Raw genomic sequence first — 18181 nt, 5'->3', positions numbered from 1 at the left:
GATAAGATCCAAGCTGGTAATTAAGCTTGGAGGATCATGCTAAGCACCCAGATTTTGGACGCTAAGGTCCAGATTTGGGACAGAGGCTTATTACAGAACTACTACCACAGTTCCATAATTTATGTTTGCAAAGGGTTTTGGGATCCTTTGGGATAAAAGGGTCTATGTAAGTGCAAAATATTAATGCAGAGGAGTTAAAACTAGTTAGACAGACTTGACAGGCATATAAATAAACTCCAGGCATAGCAGCTCGGTAATGCTTTTAAGGACCTTCTTGATTCAGTGCTCCATAATTTGATTTTTATGCCAAAAGAGTTGCAAAGAAGAAGTTGCAGAGCTAGCCTGCTTTTTGTGATAAACACAAGAGTCGTCAATCTAGCATGGGAGAACAAAGAAAAGCTCAGTGGGATACTTGACACTGAGGATCCCAGGAGCAAAGTCATAAATTAGTAATGTGTGTGTGATGCTCTGCAACAGCTTCAGTGGGCCTTGTGTTGATGAAGAACTAAACACTTAGCTTATAAAAATAAGCTTCTGGCATGAAGAAACTTCAGTCAAGAGAATGTAAATCAAAATAAGGATACTGAGGGAATATCTACCCTGGAATAAGAGACCTGTGGCATGGGCTGGGCAATTGACTCAGGCTCATGGGGCTCAGGATGCAGGGCTAGAAACTTGCAGTGTAGATGTTGCGGCTCAGGCTGGAGTCAGGGCTCTGGGACCTTCCCGCCTCCTAGGGTCCCAGTGCTCAGACACCAGCCCAAGCCTGAACATCTACACGGCAATTTTACAACAAGCAGCCTGAGTCAGCTGACCCAGGCCAACTGTAAGTATTTAATTGCTATGTAGATGTGCCCTAAAAGTCAATTTTCAGTGGTGATCTAGATATGCCTTCTCGGGCATTCAAACACAGCGAAGTGAAGATGCAAAGAGTTAATATTCCTAATCTGCTCTCCTAACATTCACCAGCTTTCAGGGTTTGGTTTTATTAACCCAGAAATTACAAACACAAAGTTCAGCCTAGACCTTCCTTTTTGGCTTTTGCTGCTACAGGTCCTCTCTCTCTAAATCTGGGTGAGGACATTAGACACCCACCTCAATGAGTTAGTGTCCATTTTACCTTTTCCTAGCAGAATCAACACCTGCTAGCACGATGTTTGCGGTTTTTTCCTCCCAGGCAAACACAGATTAAACAAATTGCATTGGAAAACCATGATTAGAAAAATAAAAAATAAAAAAAAATTAAATGCAGCCATTTACCCATACTCTTCTTTCCCTCATATATCTATCTATATCTACAGATACTTGAACTGTTGCACTCTGAATTAATGTCTTTAGAAAGAGAGGCATTTATGGGAATGACACATTACAGTGGTATGTCACAGTGTCATTCTCAAAAACATTACTCCTAGTATATCATCTCCAGGAACTATGGCATACCTTAGAAATTAGTTTGTTATTCTTGTGCAGGGTGATCCTAGCGTATGTAAACAGTACACTAAACAGTACTAGCTAATGTGACTATATTCCTAGCACAAGTTGGTACTTGTTTCATTAGCAGTAAGTGACCCAACAAGCAGGTATTTGTAAGAAGATCTTTATTAAGCATGTATAGAGGCCTGTGTAACCAACTGAGTGGCCTGTGTTTATTTAGTATCATCTTGCACCAGCTTGTACTCCTTAGTCCCTGGTGTCCCACCAAACTCCTGTGTGATCTTAAGCAACGCGAGCCTCTGTTTCTAATCCTACTCATACTACATTCCCTACCCCCCCATTTTATAAACCAACACACAATAGCTAATGAACTTCTGTTTCCACAAAACACCTGTAGGCCACAGGTTACTGTACTTAGCCTAGATGAGCCACATCTTTACAGCAGACTCAATTAGGCCTATACTTCCCAAGATAACGTAGTTTCTTCAAAGGTGACCAGACCTGGATCACACTACTTCTGCCTCCTTCACTCTTTTCCATATCGGTTCTCTCAATTCTCCTCCTACTCTGAAGGATTGTCCACAGAATTAGTCTCAGCATCTATGCTCTCTGGTACTTGTGCATTTCAATGATTCACATGCAGTGATTTCCTGTGCTTCTCCACTCTATTTGTTGGTTTGTAGACTCTTGCAGTTTTGTCATAAAACTTGTCCCTACTGAGTGTTCACTTCATATGATCTGGGAGCCACTGCACTACTTACAACTCCATTAGTTCACCTTTTCCTGTGTCTTTCCAGAGGTTGGATCCATTCTGGACTGCCCTCTTCCAGAGCTGGTAATTCTTTGGTTGAGCAGTTGTACTGTGTCACTTGCTTCCTCTGACAGGTCATCATTTCCATTCTGCAGTTTTCTATTTTCTGTATGACCCTACTGTAATCCCTCCAGTGCCCAACTCTGTTCTTGCACATGCAGCTAAAAAAATTGTTCCATTTCCCCACACTGATGTTGTCTGAGCACAGGGCACTTTTGTTTCACCCACTTAGGCTATCTACCACAGTAGATGCAACTCACTACGGGTACAGACCCCTGACTGCCCTGTTCTTCCTTTCTCCACCTCATAGCATGCACCACTGTGGGTGCTTGAACTCCGACAGTTTTCTATCGTGTGTTGAGTCCTCTGCTGCACAGGCTGTGTCCAGAGATCTATTTGAGATGAGATCCCCTCATGGAGCAACAGCTCAGGCAGGCAGTGGTCCTTTGTGCCACAACCCATTCAGCCGAAGTGAGGAAGTCTGCCAAATCTCCAGCATTGCATGTAGTCACCGATATCCACAATGCTGTCACATAGGGATCTATTTCTTCCCCCTCATATTTGTCCTTTGTGGGGGTGCATAAGTTCTTCATAGTTTCATTGCACGTGGGAGAACAATGGTCTCTACAGCTCCAAAGAGCTGCTACTTCTAAGGCAGTGGTGCGCTTCAGTCTGGCTTATAGTTCTCTATCATGCTCCCACATGAGATAACACAAGATTAAATTTCTTCCTTTACTCCTCATCTTGGTTGGCAAGATCTGTGTATAGCTCAAACACGTGCTTCCTTCAGATCCAAACCTGGGCTAGGTTCTTGTCTGCAAAAATCAGGGCACCTGGGGGTGATGTGTGCGATGATTCACACTGCTACCTGCTGTGCTCTGCAGCTTCTTACAGACAAATCACTGTCACTGTGTTAAAAATAAGTGATGTGGCAGGCAAGCAGGCATTTGTAGGAAAGTTATCTTTACTGAGCATGTATAGAAACCACTACTACATTTGTCTGGTGGTAGCTTGGCCCAACTTGAGCCTTTTGGTGGCACATCAAACTAGGTCCCTTCTGAAATCTGACCCTCTTCCTCCAGTTCCTCCATCATACACAGTATTGACCTTGTTGGTGGCACTCTCTCTTTACTTGAAATCCAGTTTTTGATTAATCAACTTGTGATGTCCCCAGCTCTCGTGAGGAGGTATACAAAGTGGATTTCTTCCTGTCTCCAAGCTCAACTTCAATAAACAGTACATTCAGAGCTCCAAGAAGTCAAGTACAATGCCTAGTCCAAAGTGCTAAATGGGGATACGTTTAACAGGACAAGATAAAAGGTAATACCTTATCAAACACCAGTTTAGTAATCAACATCTCCTACATCCCAAGGCAACTATGTCCCTAGTCCCAGAGGCCCAAGTGTCACTTTACTGTCCTACTAGAACAGGGGTTGGCAACCTTTCAGAAGTGGTGTGCCAAGTCTTCATTTATTCACTCTGATTTAAGGTTTTGTGTACCAGTAATACATTTTAATGTTTTTAGAAGGTCTTTCTATAAGTCTATAATATATAACTAAACTATTGTTGTATGTAAAGTAAATAAGGGTTTTAAAACATTTAAGAAGCTTCATTTAAAATTAAATTAAAATGCAGAGCCCCCTGGACAGGTGTGCAGGACCCGGGCAGTGAGAGTGCCACTGAAAATCAGCTCACGTGCCACCTTTGGCACACGTGCCATAGGTTGCCTACACCTGTACTAGAACATCCATGCATGTTAAACACCTGTCAGGGACGCGCAAACTTTTCAGCCCGAGGGCCACATCAGGATTATGCAGCTGTATGGAGGGCTGGGTAGGGAAGGTTGTGCCTTCCCAAACAGCCTAGCCTCTGCCCCCATCCACCCCATCCCACTTCCCGCCCCCGACTGCACTCCTCAGAACCCCCAACCCATCCAACCCCCTCTCCAGGTTCCTTCCAGTCCTAGGATTCTATGCTTAATCCTTTTCTCAGGCCAGACAGGAGGAGCTGAAAAGTGCAGTCAATGGCAGTGATGCCAACTCTGAAAGATTCACAATAATATTATGAGTATTTGATTATTTTCTTTAGACCCTAGCTCCTGGAATCTCATTATTTCATGAAACTCAGCTTTCATTAAAAAAAACAAGCACATTTCTAGCCTTCACAGCTGCAGAGAAAAGCTTGAAAGTGTGAACCCTAAAGGCTCAGAAACTACAAGGTGAATAAGAACTCAATGTGTTGTTTTTTTTTAAATCTCATTCTCTTTAAGTAAACAGGATTATTTCTTGAGGCCTGACTCATGATTTTTGAACACTTGGGGTTGCCAAAAAGCAGCCTTAAATAATGTGGTATCAATGCTGAATTGATACCACAAACCCACAGTTCAACACAGCAAATCCCATGTCAAAACTCCAGGATGTCCAAGTCCAATAAAAAGCAACATCCTTAAGTATTACATATGACTTCAGTGGGAGCTGCAGCCAACAGAACTTGTAGGTTCTCAGCACATCTCAGGATTTGACCCAAAGATTGCTTATTTTTTTTCTTTCTTGAAATAAAGAGTTAAAACAGTTACAGATACAATTGGTGTTATAAGTTTTTGTTTTTTCTTCATTTGCTTATTTCAACTACTTAAGTCTGATTCAGGACTCACTCTTGACTTCTGGTGTTTCTATTCAATGGATAAGAGACATTCAAGTCCAATAGATGTCTAACGAGTAGTCTTGTACATTTTCAATTAAGGAATGTTATTACAGGTAGCTTGTGTTTGCTTCATGTAATCTATTAATATCACCAAATAATAAAATGTTGTTATCTGAAGTCAATTCACTTTAGTAACATTTCCTAAAGTGCAGTTTATACACTTTAGTAACATTTCCTAAAGTGCAGTTTATACTCCTCAGGGACTTCTGCACCACTGAGCACATGCATAACTCATGTCCGGCGCAGAATTTTTTTTCCCCTGCACAGAAAATACATTCTTTCTGAGAAGTGCTGCAGTTCCCCTTTTGCCCACCAGAGGCTGCTGTGGCACCAGCAGTAATAGCCAGCAGCCAGATGTGTTCATCAGAGCACCTTGCCCACAGAACCAGGTTAGGAGGCACAGGATATTGCGGGGGGCAGGGCAAAAAGAGAGAGACAGACAGAATAGGTTCAGAAGGGCTGGAGGGTGGAGGGAAGACTGGGTCGGGGACTCAGAAGCTAGTGGGCTGACAGCGCTGTGCCAGTGGTTAAATGGGAGGAGGGCTGCGGGGCCACACATGGCTGACTGAATGGGACAGACTAGAGGTCAGTCAGGGTCTGCATAGGGGACACTCCTCAGCTCCCCAACAAGCCCCCCCCCCCCCACAAGAAAACCTTGTTCCATACTTTTCCCACCCACACCCAGCAATTCTCCAGGTTCACTCCCAGGATCCTTCCCTCTCCCTCAGTTGCTCTGTTATAATGCAGGAAATAAGTTTCTGTATTATAGTTTAAATTAATTACTCAAAGTTCTGTATTGATTTGCATTGTAAGGAATCTATTTGTCCAAAAAAATTCCTGAATCTTTTTTTCCCCTGTATTATTGACTTACTTGCTGACAGGTATTTTGAAATAAATTACCAAATTAATTGAAACTAGTGTGATTACATTGTGTTACTTTGACAAATACAATATACAGAATTTTAAAATATTATGTGCAAAAATTTTTGGCACAGAATTCTCCCAGTAGTAAGTTTAGCTTGGAATATAAAAATGGCATTTGTAGTATTCGATCCTCAACCTATCAACCATTCCCATATCAAGTATGCTGTTGACAAGCTGTATTTTTCTAACCCCAAACCTTAAAAACTCAGCCTGGGATTTTGAGCTATGACATTATTTGTGTGAAGCATGTTTTTTGGTGTGACTTGGCAACATTCATTCCAACCATTGAAAATGTCAGTCTTTCCTCACCATTCTGATATCTTCTACCAAATACTTAGGGCAAACACATCAGAAAGAACCAGAAATATCTATTGGGAAGAAACTGTTGATTCATAAAAAAAAATCAGACAAACAATACAAGCGTTGATCACTAAACCCAAATTCCTCTCCAACTACTCTTTGATGTCCTTATCTCTCAAAATGCATTTATTTTATTTTGTACATGGAGACTACGGGCAAATCCTGGCCCCACTGAAGTCAATGGGAGATTTGCTTTGGATTTCCTGGGAATCAAGAGCTGATCTGTTATAATCACATCTTTGTAATGAATGCAATGTACATACAATTTATCTTAGTTATTGAAAACAAATCCAGTCTGATTTGGACGCTTTCTGTACCTTCAGTTATTTGGTAATTTTGTTTGCATGCACCATTTGTATAGTGTTATGATAAAAAAGAAAAGCAGCATGTTAAAGGAGAATTCTCTCTCATACTTATTTTTAATTTACATAATTTGTAAAACATTTATTTTGGAGATCTAAATTAAAGTTGACAACATCCCCCTAAATCAACAGAAAATGCAGGTTTTTAACCTTTATAATGAAAGTTATTTATCTAGACAGATCAACTCTGAGGCTGACATTCCATTATCTAGACTGATAAGAACGTAAAAATAAATGTAACCAAGCTTAAAGAATTCTGTTTCACTTATTGCTTGTGTGGTCTACTGAATTTTAACTCAGCCTGATGGGAGACTCTCTAAGAACACCCTTCACCTTTAACAGATTATCTTGCCCTGCTTATCCAAGGCAAATATTTGCCAAAAAAGTCCCTGTTACTGCATGAAAAGGCAGACCAATGTGTCTGCTTGACCAGACACATTGTACAAAAGGCAGGTCTTCTGTACAATGTGTCTGGTCATGTTTTATGATTACCAAATGCTGGAAAGAAATCTCTAAAGAGCTTATTAAAACATTATATAGAACATTCTAAATAAAGTCTGGATAGATTACTCTAGTGTGTAGAGACTCAATAATTCTTGCCTTTGAAACAAAAATTAAAAAAAAAGTGGAAAAATCTTTCATTCAGCATATTTAAGATTTCCTCCTGGTTAGGTTACTTTACCTTCTGAAGAATAACGCGGCATAAGCATAATATCTTGTTGAGGGTAAGGTCCTGAATCCTGGAAACACTTATGCATCTATTTACCCTTGTCCACCTGAGTAGTCTAAATGAGTTCACTGGGATTTCTCAGATGCATAAAGTTAAGCACGTGTTTGAGACAGATTGCTGGCCAGTTGTAACATACCAAATAATGAGAGAGAGATTTTCAGGAGTGGTTCATTTTAAAAAAAATGTATTGGATACCTTCTGGCTTTTATTAACATAGATGAATTACCAACTTCACTTAAAAAGTTGTTTTATTATTCCCGCCTCATGAACTACAGATTTTTGTCTGTTTATGTAGCATGCCTAATACTAGTTTTGCACAGTCTTTGAAAAGGTTAACTTTTTGCCATAAAATAAAATCTAACACAAAGATGTATCTGTTTTACAAATTTATCATTTCAGATGTATACATTCACATTGTACATTAACTTCCCAAGCATTGGTCAGCAGGATTTAAATAGATAAAAATATATAAACAGACTTTCCATTCTCTATTATCTCCTCAGGTATAAATTAAACTGGATCATTTAATCAAGGTACAACTTTAATCTCCTCCTACCCATCACCCTCTCGAGTTAAACCGCGTCAATGCAAGAATCAACCCCAAACACAAAGGTCAGTTTTACTGGAACTGGTGTGGTTTGTGTAACTACAATATTTATTTTAAGAAGAAGTATTTCCCACTTGGAAACTTTACAGGAATATAGAAAAAGCCACAGCATATATCAGAACAACAAAAATACTCTGTCTAGCTTGGTATCCTGTCCCTGACAATGGCAAATTCCCCTTGCATTAGAGGACGATGCAGAACACCTATTATGCATTTACTTGTACAACAATATACTTCAATACAAACCCATAGGGAAGAGGAGATTTTTTTTTTAAAGGTCAATTGGTGGTCAGTTTATTCACTGACACAAAAAGATTGACAGCATTTGTAATTCAAAACCCAACATTTTAAAAATACCAGTCTCTTCCTTCAGCAAAGGTAGATAACCACTCTTCTACACCTGCACCTAATGAATGCATTATACACCCAGATACACAAAATGTTTGGAATTCCATCAAAGAACCTGCTAGTGATTAAGATGGCTGAGAACTTTTTTGCCTTTTTCTACAGGAGTTCTTTGATAATATAAATCCCCTGCAGCTTGATTTTAGGAGTCTGGAGATAAATAAAGGCACCACTGTAACAAAACAGTTCCTGGCTGACCACATTTTACAAAATCCTATCTGCCAAATGCATAAGACATAGAATCATAGAAGTGTAGGGCTGGAAGGGACCTCATGAAAATGGCAAAATTTTATATTATGATGCAATTGTAAAAATTGCATCATAATATATATTTACAAGGGGGCTGAACAAAGGTTGTAAAAGAAACATTACTTTTGGCACCCCCTAACTTTTGAATCATTGACTTTTTAACTACAGTAATTTCTTTAAACATGGTTGCATGTATAATATATATGATCTTGATGCAAGCAATTAAGTTACCTGTAGTAAGATGCATTATATTTATATGATCTTTAAAACATTAGACCAACAGATCTAGATGTATTGTATTCAGTAAAATATCTGAAACAAAAAATACTGCCGTCTTTTAACAGTTGGATTCTGAGCATTCAGAGGACAATAGTGCATTTGGTTTGACGTTCTATTTCTACAGCCCTGGTCATGGGCATTCAAGCGTGGATTCACCCTCACCTCACCTAACCCTTGCTAGAGTCTGTGCTACCATGGCCCTCAACAGTCTAAGAAAGTAACTCAGAAGTCCAAGACTGATCAAACAGTATCATGGGGTTGTACCAACTCCTTAATTCCTGGATGCAACATTTTGTCTAGTCAGATCTCCCCTACTCCTTCCCATACTTAAGTCACAGCTACTCTGCAGCATGACACACACAGCTCAGAGCCTGCAGTTTACTGTTTGCAGCACTGCAGTCTTGGGAATGTCACTCACAGTACAGAAAAAAATAAATAGAAAGGGGATTCGTTATTGAAATTTCTGTACAACACATACACCGCACACCTCTGTATTCTCTGGCAGTCTAACTCCCTGACTAAACAAACAAACAGTCTGTGCTGCAGAGCCTCATCAGAAGTTTCCTTAAATCCTATCATGGAAAGGGATGTTGACTAACAAGGTAAGTCTTGTGTTCAGGCATTTGGTAAGAAGCAGAGGTCCTTCATAAGGGTCCTTTTCAGTTGAGCGTGTCAAGTCATCAGCTAAAAACACGAACAGCCCCAGTTATCCCTGTTGATGCTATTCTCTCCAAATAGACATTCACTCCCAATAGTTCTACAGGATTTTTCAATAAAAATTTGGATATGACTGGGATGTGTAAACAGATTGTTACTCTAGTCCCCATGATGACATTTTGTTAGTTTTACCAATACCAAGTTAACTGGTTCTCTTAGTCCCTTTCACTTTCATAGTTTAAGTCTAATACCAATCCCTCCTAGGACCTGATTCAACTCCTAGTGAAAGCAGTGACCTCATTCTCCTAGCACTGTGTAAACCAGGAGTTGGTTCCCTGAAATTGCATCACTTACACCTGTGTCACTCCGTTAAGTGATAGAAGAATCAGGACCAATGACTCCAACAGAAATTGGCTCCTACCCTTACTGAGCAGTGCTGCTCCTTAGAATATGTGATAGGTTATAAAATTTATTTGTTGTTTGACCCTAGGAAAGAGGGCTTGGTGCTCCTGCAGAGGCACAATTTCTACTGCTTTATTGGAATCAGAATAGGAATGAGTGTGGGAGAATCACATTGTAACACTTTGTACCCTATTTTTCTTATACTTTTGGATAAAGCTAAAAGAAAACACACACACACACACCCTGCCCCCTGGTACCTGAATTTATGGCAATGTTACTCCTAGCAGAGAACAACAGGCTGAATGAGAATGCATACGCACCAGCAGAGGAAAACATGCCAAGGGACAGACAAGCATAATGCTTGGTACCTTTTCAGTTCTGAAGGTCTCAGAATTCATATGAGGAATTTGTGTTTGTTTTGAAACTTTAATCTTTAAGAAAAATCCCTTATACCAGTAGTGAGAGTTTTGGCAAGTGCTGCTTTTAACTCAACCTTTTGCTCTCCACTTTGCATGTGAGTGATGTGTGTGGATTATGACTTCATGAGTGAACAGAGAACTCCCATAATTGCAGGGCAGGAAGGGATGTTCACCAGCAGTGCAAGGCAGCTGCTGTTGGGGTGGAAGAGTTGTCTCATGGTTAATACACAAGGCTAGGAGTCATAGGACATAGGTTCCATTCCTAGCTTTGCCAGAGTTGTGTGTGATTTGAAGCAAGCCATTTAACCTGTCTGTGCCTCAGTTTCCTCAGGTGTGAAGTAGGGTAATGATGCTTCCCTACTTCCCAAGGTGCTGTAAGGCTAATTCATTTATGTGTGTAAAACACTCTGAGACTCTCAAACAGATGCACAAGGAATTTTTATTAACCAACTTTATTTTTTTAGTTTGGGGATGGGGGGGAAAGAAGGAAACATTTACAGTGATAAAGGGGAAAGGCAGTGATGAGAGGGAGAGGCATGGAAGAGGATGCACCAATAGGAAAGGAAGTCCAGGATTTTGTACTATTGTCTTAGCCCTATATTTAACATAACAGCAGGGTAAGGAATCTGCATCCCTTTTGTTGTAATTCTACCAATACTGCTATCCAGTCTCTTCACCAGCAGTCTACTTTCCGTGGGGGATTTTAAAGGAATCCTTCACACCACCCAGCAACAGAGCACCCCTCAACAGCCTCCAATGTCACCCTTCTCACACATATTGTGACACTCAGACACTGCACCATCTTGAACTAGGGCTGCAGGGGACTGGATCTACTCCACAGGAACTGCTGGGAACCTGGGAGGGCTATAAATTACTTCTTCCCTAGCAGAGCACCACACTGGTATCAGCACTCCAGAAATTAACAAGAGCCCATCCGCTCTCTCTCTTCCATTGAGCCTTCATTCGGGCTTCTGAGTGAGCTACAAAAGTTCCCTAATCCAGCTCTATTCTTTAATTAGAATTAAAACGTTCAAAGATTACTGTAGAGATTTTACTGCTCATCTCTAGAATAAACGCCAACAAGAATTATTTCAAAAACTGACATTGAAGAGGCATAGAAATTTTGATTAGACTCACTACCCATCCAATGACTGAATTTATGTTTATGAATGTTTTTAAATGCATTTTTCTCATGACAAAGTAACAGCACTGGAAACAAAGTCTACTTTAAATTTTGAGGTATTGGGAATTTCTCACATTCCTGAACTTTTGTAAAGTGTCTCCACTCATTTCAAGTTCTGTTATCTAACACATCCCTGTCAATCCCACTATTGTTTCTGTTCATGCTCTGGGCACATTCCACACATCACCTTTCAAACTTAGTTTTCTTGTATTTCACCCACATAGTCCTCTTGTTCCAAGGAAATACACTGATCTAGTCCAGGACACTACAGACCTTTCAGGAAACAGAGCTTTAAACAATTATGTGAGCCCAAGGAAGATGGAAATTATACGTATATATCGGCTGAAGCAGTGGTTGTTAGTGTGGTGATGGAATAACAGTATAAAATGCAGTGAGGTCTGAAACCTGACTTCAGCGGGAGTTTTGCCTGATTAAGGAGCGCAGTACTGAGCCTAGAATTCATGCCATGCATTTTCACATTCAGTGTGTATAAAAAGAATCTCTGAAGTTGACTGCTGCAGAGGTAATTTGTTACACTCAGTAATAAGTGATTAATTTTAAGCATTTCTTTAAGTCCATCCCTATTCAGCAAGGCATTTGCTTAACTTTAAGAATGTGCTTGAGTTTCATTGACTTTACCCAAGCATATGCACCCAGTTACTAGGGGAAGTATTGAGAGTCACACCATTCCAGAAGCCAGAGAGCAGGCTTCCTGCTACTCCTGGGAGAAAGGAGGGGGGGGCTTATGCTGCTGTCTCTGCCTCTCTCAATGGGCACTCCAAGTTGTGGGGGGGGACGGGGGAGCGGGAACATGGCCATTGCCTTAATCAAGCCTTGATAATTCATTTGTGTGATGTGCAAAGCATAGGGCCAATGAGGAGATGCTGGATCCATAAAAATGTTTTTACAATGGAGTAAAACTTTTGTTTTACACTTGCCGAAGTAAAGGCTCTCACCGAGTCACTCCTGTCCACAGTTCTTACTATTTTATTTATTTCATCCCTCCTAGTACTAGCTAATTCACTGGAACAGTGCTAAAATTTGGTAAAACAGTGTGCCTTCTAGGACGAATTCTATTAAACTGAAGAGATGTTTCAGGGATGTGTGTTATAAAAATGCTTTCCCACAACTCTGAATCTTTTTGTTCTAGTACTGTGGTAAGCCTCCAGTTTTATCAAAGCGGCAAAGAGTTGTGTAGCACCTTATAGACTAACAAACATATTGGAGCATGAGCTTTCATGTGTGAATACCCACTTTGTCGGATGCATGTCATCAAGTTTTATCAAGAGAACCAAGTACACATGATACCTACTTAATCTGAGATTCACTATACCATCAGAATGAGAGAATTCATTGGGAATTTTTCTAGATTATACCCCAGAGTCAGACATCTTAAATTTGGATAGGGGTAAAAAAAAAAAAAAAAAAAAGAGAAATACCTAGTAACTTAGTTGAGCCATAATCATGATGTATTGCCCGGAAATGCAATCTAGGTACAAAATCCTGTATAGCTGCAGAACTGCAAGAATAATCAAGTTAATGAAAAACTCAGAATAAGGATGTAGATTCATAAGCACTACATAACCCTAAAGAGTGTTTGGGTGTGATATATATGTGAAAAAGTGAATCAGTCTGGTTACACTATTAAAATCTGGTAAAAAGAATGCCAACCCATTTATCCACTTGCAGCAGCACAACAATCTCCTAAATACTTTAAGCTGTATTTGTTTAAAATAAATATCCAGCATAAGACTAAATACACTAAGACAAATTTTAAAAAAAAATACTGTATCAGCAACATGTTTCTCAGCAGCAACAACCTGGAGGAATCACTGTCATTATTCAAAGGAAATATTTTTAGAACTATGCTTAGCAACCAGAAAATTCTTCACTCCTGCAAAGTGTTCCATAAGAGTTGGCTTGAAAAGCTGATTTAGTACTCGGAGGGGGCACTTCTAGTCATTGTTTCACTGATCCATAAAATTCCTGAGAAGACAAACATTTCTTTCTAAGCCATCGTCCTGTCTTTTGAGAGGATATTTCTGTTCTGGACAACTCTGGAAGTTGTTATTCTTGCTTCTTTGAAGATGCAACATGATACCTTTGTGGGGTTATACTAAAGGAATATCTGCCGCTGCTTCTACTAGGCCAGGGTATAGCTTCACTGCAGAGTGAGTCTGGGTAATCAGCAGCTGGGTTTGAACATGAAGTATAGTTTATCTTGGGTTTGAGCAGCTGCACGAAAAAGCCACACTGAAGTTACTCTTGTCTTCACTGTCTGTTGTCATCTGTGTGTGTTGCTAGACTTCTGGGGAGGGTGTGGTTATCCCATAGTTCTTTGATCTCCATAAGCCAAGCTGCTCTATGATTCTTTCCCAGTGAATCATGGGAGAACCCACCTGTTCTGACCACAAACGAGAGAAGGCACTAGAGAACTATCATCACTGGAGGGATTTATTCTGGGTCCAGGTTATCTGAGCTTTAGCTTATACCGCCAGCACCCCAAGGTTTAAAGCACCACTAAACTCAAAGGAGAGGGTTGTGTGTGTGTGTGAATGGGAGGTGGGGGTTAGGGGCAACACCTAACTAACAGCGTGGCCTAACTCTGCAGTGAAAACATATTCCTAACTGGTACAATTATGATATACGTTCAAGTGCCTATCCATTCTCTTTGCTAGTTGAACCTGTGGAATTCTTCCTTTACCTCACACCAGATAAGAGGTCTGTAATTTTAGAACTAGAAGTCGTTAATTGTATTTTCACTGATAATTTATGCAGCAACACAGTAATAAAACTGAACTTTTAGAATTCCTGATTAAGGGATCTGGATTAGTTTTAAAGTGGACTTTCAGTGAGTTTGGTACACTCCGATCCAGAAGTCTACACAAGAGCCTGTATGTGTGACTGTTCAAGCAACTACGTTTAACTATAATCTCAGTCTCAAATGGAATTCATGCCATTGTACTTATGCTAGAGGCACTTCATATAGTACTTTCATGAGTTCTGTATCACACTTTACTGAGGTTCCAATTAACCTATTCAGTTTTCTCTTATCAGAGAAAGCATGAGTGGGCTTGTGAACCTTGTTGCAATAAGAAGTGGAAAGGCAATGGGAAGGAATGTGGCATTTCTTTTGAATACAATTACAATGACTATAGCTTGATTCTTTTATTTGCCTAATGTTAATACTGGAATGTTCCCAATATTTTAAAACTTGAATTTGTTTACATTTCAGGTGCCTAAGCACTCTGGATTGTTCTGACAATATCTAATAATTACAGTTCCACACAAGCATTTTGGTTAGTAACAGAAGTTACTTTCTATTACTTCCTCATACTAGGTAGTATCTTGTAACATGATTCTTCTCTGGCTGTTTCTGCCAGAAGTCCAGTAAGGATCCATACTGCACATAAGCCTGGAGTTCCATTTGACTTGTTTGCTTTGATGGTAATGGATAAGATAATTGTGCCACTGCTGGGTCAGACTTCTGGAAGTTTATAATAGTTATATTCTCAGGCCTTGAAAGTGGTTGTGGTCAAATAAGTAACCTTTCCACAAACCATCGTCAAAGCAAAAGACAGTCAAGCAGAAACTTACATGGTGGATAGAAATGCTTAAAAAAATGTTTAAGATCTCTAATCATTAATTAAATACATAGGCTAACTTAAAAAAATACAAATTAATTTACAGAGAGGCAGTGTGTCTAATCATTCAGCGCACAGGACCAACAACTAGGAACTCCCACATTCTAATTCCTGCTCTACCATCAATTTATTACTTGGCCTTAAGCAAGCAATCTCATTTTGACTCGCACTTGGTACAGTTATTTACATCTGTGCAAAGTAACAACAACAAAAGACTAAATCTGTTACCATTTTGGGCTGAGCTTGCAAGATTTCTACTGCACTTGATGGCATTTCTGTTTGGACATTTGGCTGTTTAGATGTAATGTGCTAACTTTTGAACACTGCATCCAATCAATTCCAAAAGTTCAGGGAACGTTTGAGGCAAGTTCCTGACACCCTGAATGACTTGTCTCCCAGAAAACAGAGAAATAATGGTGGGGGAGTGAGGGAGGCACAGAGCCACGGTGGGGGAGAAGAATGGGAACCCAATAGATACTGGGGCGGGGGAGAATAGGAGCATACGCAGAACCCTTGGCATAGACTGTAATAGGGGAGAACAGGGGACCATGGTAAAGGGGAAAAATGGGGATATGGGAGGGGAAAAGCAGAATGGAGTGGAGTAGAGGCATACACAGAACCTGGCATCGAGCAGAACAGAGGACACACAGGGCCCCTGGCAAGGTGTGAAATGGAGGTCACTGGTAAAAGGGTGAAGGGGGTGGAATGGGAGTGCACACAGAGCCTCTGGGGGGAGGAGGGGAGAGGAGCTTGGAGTGCACACAGAACTCCTGCCATGGGGACAGAATAGGAGACCTCTGACTGGGAAATATGGGGGCACACAGACCCCCTGATATGAAGCAGGGGTGAAGAGAGTTCCAGAGAGTCTCTGAAATTGAGGGGGATGGAAGAGTGGCATGCAGGAGCCAGGAGGCAAATGAAGGAATATAAGGAATCCCTAGTGTGTGCAATGAGCTTGATCTACAGAAGCAACAAAGCATGAAACCCCCTACTAGAACAACTCTGTATAGTTAGTTGCACCTGTGCCAAGAGCAATGAAATGATGAATCAGTCTCTTATCCATCTGTAAAATAGGGCTGATGTGTTACTTAGTTTTTTATAAGAGTGTTGTGAGAGTTAATTTATTAATATTATCAATGCAGTGTATAAACACAAAACAAAATACTTGAAAATCTGGTCCTGATTGATCAAGACTGTTTTTCCCCAGCAAGAGTTGTTGACGTTACAAACACTAAAATAGACAAAAGAACACATCCCCTGCTCTGTGTAGATGTTTATGTCATCAAGTTTTACGTGTCTTTACAAGACTAGAATTTAACATTTAGTATTTAAAACTACTTTTACTTTGTTACCTAAGTCAAATGCTCTGTTATTGATGAGACTCCAAACAGAATATTACAAGAATTGTACTCTAGAAGCACCCAACCACTGGCCTGCAGGAGTTTTGACTGTAGTGCAGGAAGCATTGCAGCTTTTGCAGTCAATGAACTAGGGGGGAAAGTTTGGTGGTGGCTAAAAGCCACATAAAAATGAGCTTCTCTGTGATGGTCCTAAAGAGTAGATTTTGGAGGCCAAGCTCTCAACAGTCCTTTGGTCAGTCTGTAAAATGTGTAATTTAACAAAGCGTGATAGAATAGAAAAAAGTTATTGTTTCTGGATTACTCATTTAGACCCCACCAGCTGATCTGTGTGAATAGGCCCACAAGCTGTGGGTGTGGGGGGGGAAGGTGGGGGGCATAATTGTCTGCACAAATGGATCTGTTAACAGGATCTGAGACTAAAACATTAAAGTTCTTTGGTGATTATTGATTATTCAACTTTAATTAAAGCTGGATGGAAATTGATTTACAACCTCTGATGCTGACATCAGAATAATGTTATATTTCTGTAAGATACACACAAGAGATTCGAATATAATTGTAATTACAAGTCTTCAGTGCATGACATTTTAAAACATTTAGCATTATACTGAGCAAAAAGGGTGTATCTGACTTGTCAGTATTAAAAACTATTTTGTTTTTTGCAAAATGCTTCAATCTCCAATTGTCCTGAACCTGGAAACTAGCATATTTGAATGAAGAAACAGAACAACAATGTCTGAAGAGTTTGTTAAGACTCATCTTGGAACAGGTGGTGTAGAGGCATAGGCTCCAGCCCCCAGTCCTCAATGAATTCCACCCAGGCAGATCACTACATTGGAACAAGTCCTTCTGAAGTAAAAGGGGATATTCTCCTATAGTCTGCATGCTGGAGGGAGGTTTCTACAGAGATAGCCTTCCTCGCCCTCCTCACCAGCAGAGACTTCTTTGTGGGATGAGATTCTGACTCAGCGGTAAGGCTGAGTTAAAGTGCATGGGGTGGATTGGAGCTCAGCGACTCCGGAGTCGCTCCGCACCCGGAGTAACCCGCTACTTAACAGAATCATCAGCTCACCTGTAACCGGCTACTCTGGCAGCTGGGTTTCTCCCCAACAGCAGCTTGCTCGCGAGGGGCTTTAACGTTACAAGCAAAGTCACCGCACAGGCAGGTCCTTGCGCAAAGCCCCCCTCCCCAGGCTGCTGGAGAGAAGCCACAAAGCGTGGGAGGGAGAGTCCAAAAGTCCCCGGGAATCCTGCCCGGGAGCAGCAGTCAGCCCCGGGGGCTCCCCTGCCCCACAAGCCGAGGGGACGCGGCAGCGCGCGGGTTACTCACGATCTCGGCCAGCATGAGGACGCCGGGCGCGGTTCGCAGGAACTCCCTGTCGTAGGCGAGGGTGCTGGTGCTGGCGCCGGCCGGGGAGAAGCTGGCGATGAAGGAGTTGCTGGTGGTGGTGACGGTCTGGGCGCCAGGGCGCTGCTGAGACGGTTGCTCCATCCTCGGCCGCCGGGACCCGGGCTGGGCAGGCTGCGGAGCGGTGCAAGTGCGGGATACGCAGGGTCAGCCCGGCCTATGGGCGGCGGGCACGTGAGCGCAGAGCGAGCGGGGCTTTGTGCGGCTGCCAGCCCGGCGCGGCCCCCGGCCCCGGGCACCGCA

General features: G+C 41.3%; 1 protein-coding gene across 1 annotated transcript in view; it reads right to left on the bottom strand.

The window, feature by feature from the left end:
• The window catches only part of CMTM8 (CKLF like MARVEL transmembrane domain containing 8), a 48423-nt gene extending 30344 nt beyond the window's left edge, over positions 1-18079 (bottom strand). Inside the window, exon 1 of the mRNA XM_032784151.2 lies at positions 17861-18079. Coding sequence (XP_032640042.1) covers positions 17861-18022 — 162 coding nt within the window. The 5' untranslated portion in view covers positions 18023-18079. The remainder of the gene's footprint in view (positions 1-17860) is intronic.
• Positions 18080-18181: the final 102 nt, after the last annotated feature.

This window comes from Chelonoidis abingdonii, chromosome 2, assembly GCF_003597395.2.
Source record: "Chelonoidis abingdonii isolate Lonesome George chromosome 2, CheloAbing_2.0, whole genome shotgun sequence".
NCBI lineage: Eukaryota > Metazoa > Chordata > Testudines > Testudinidae > Chelonoidis > Chelonoidis abingdonii.
The sequence above is the reverse complement of the archived record's forward strand: the minus strand, read 5'-3'. Positions and strand labels throughout refer to the sequence as shown.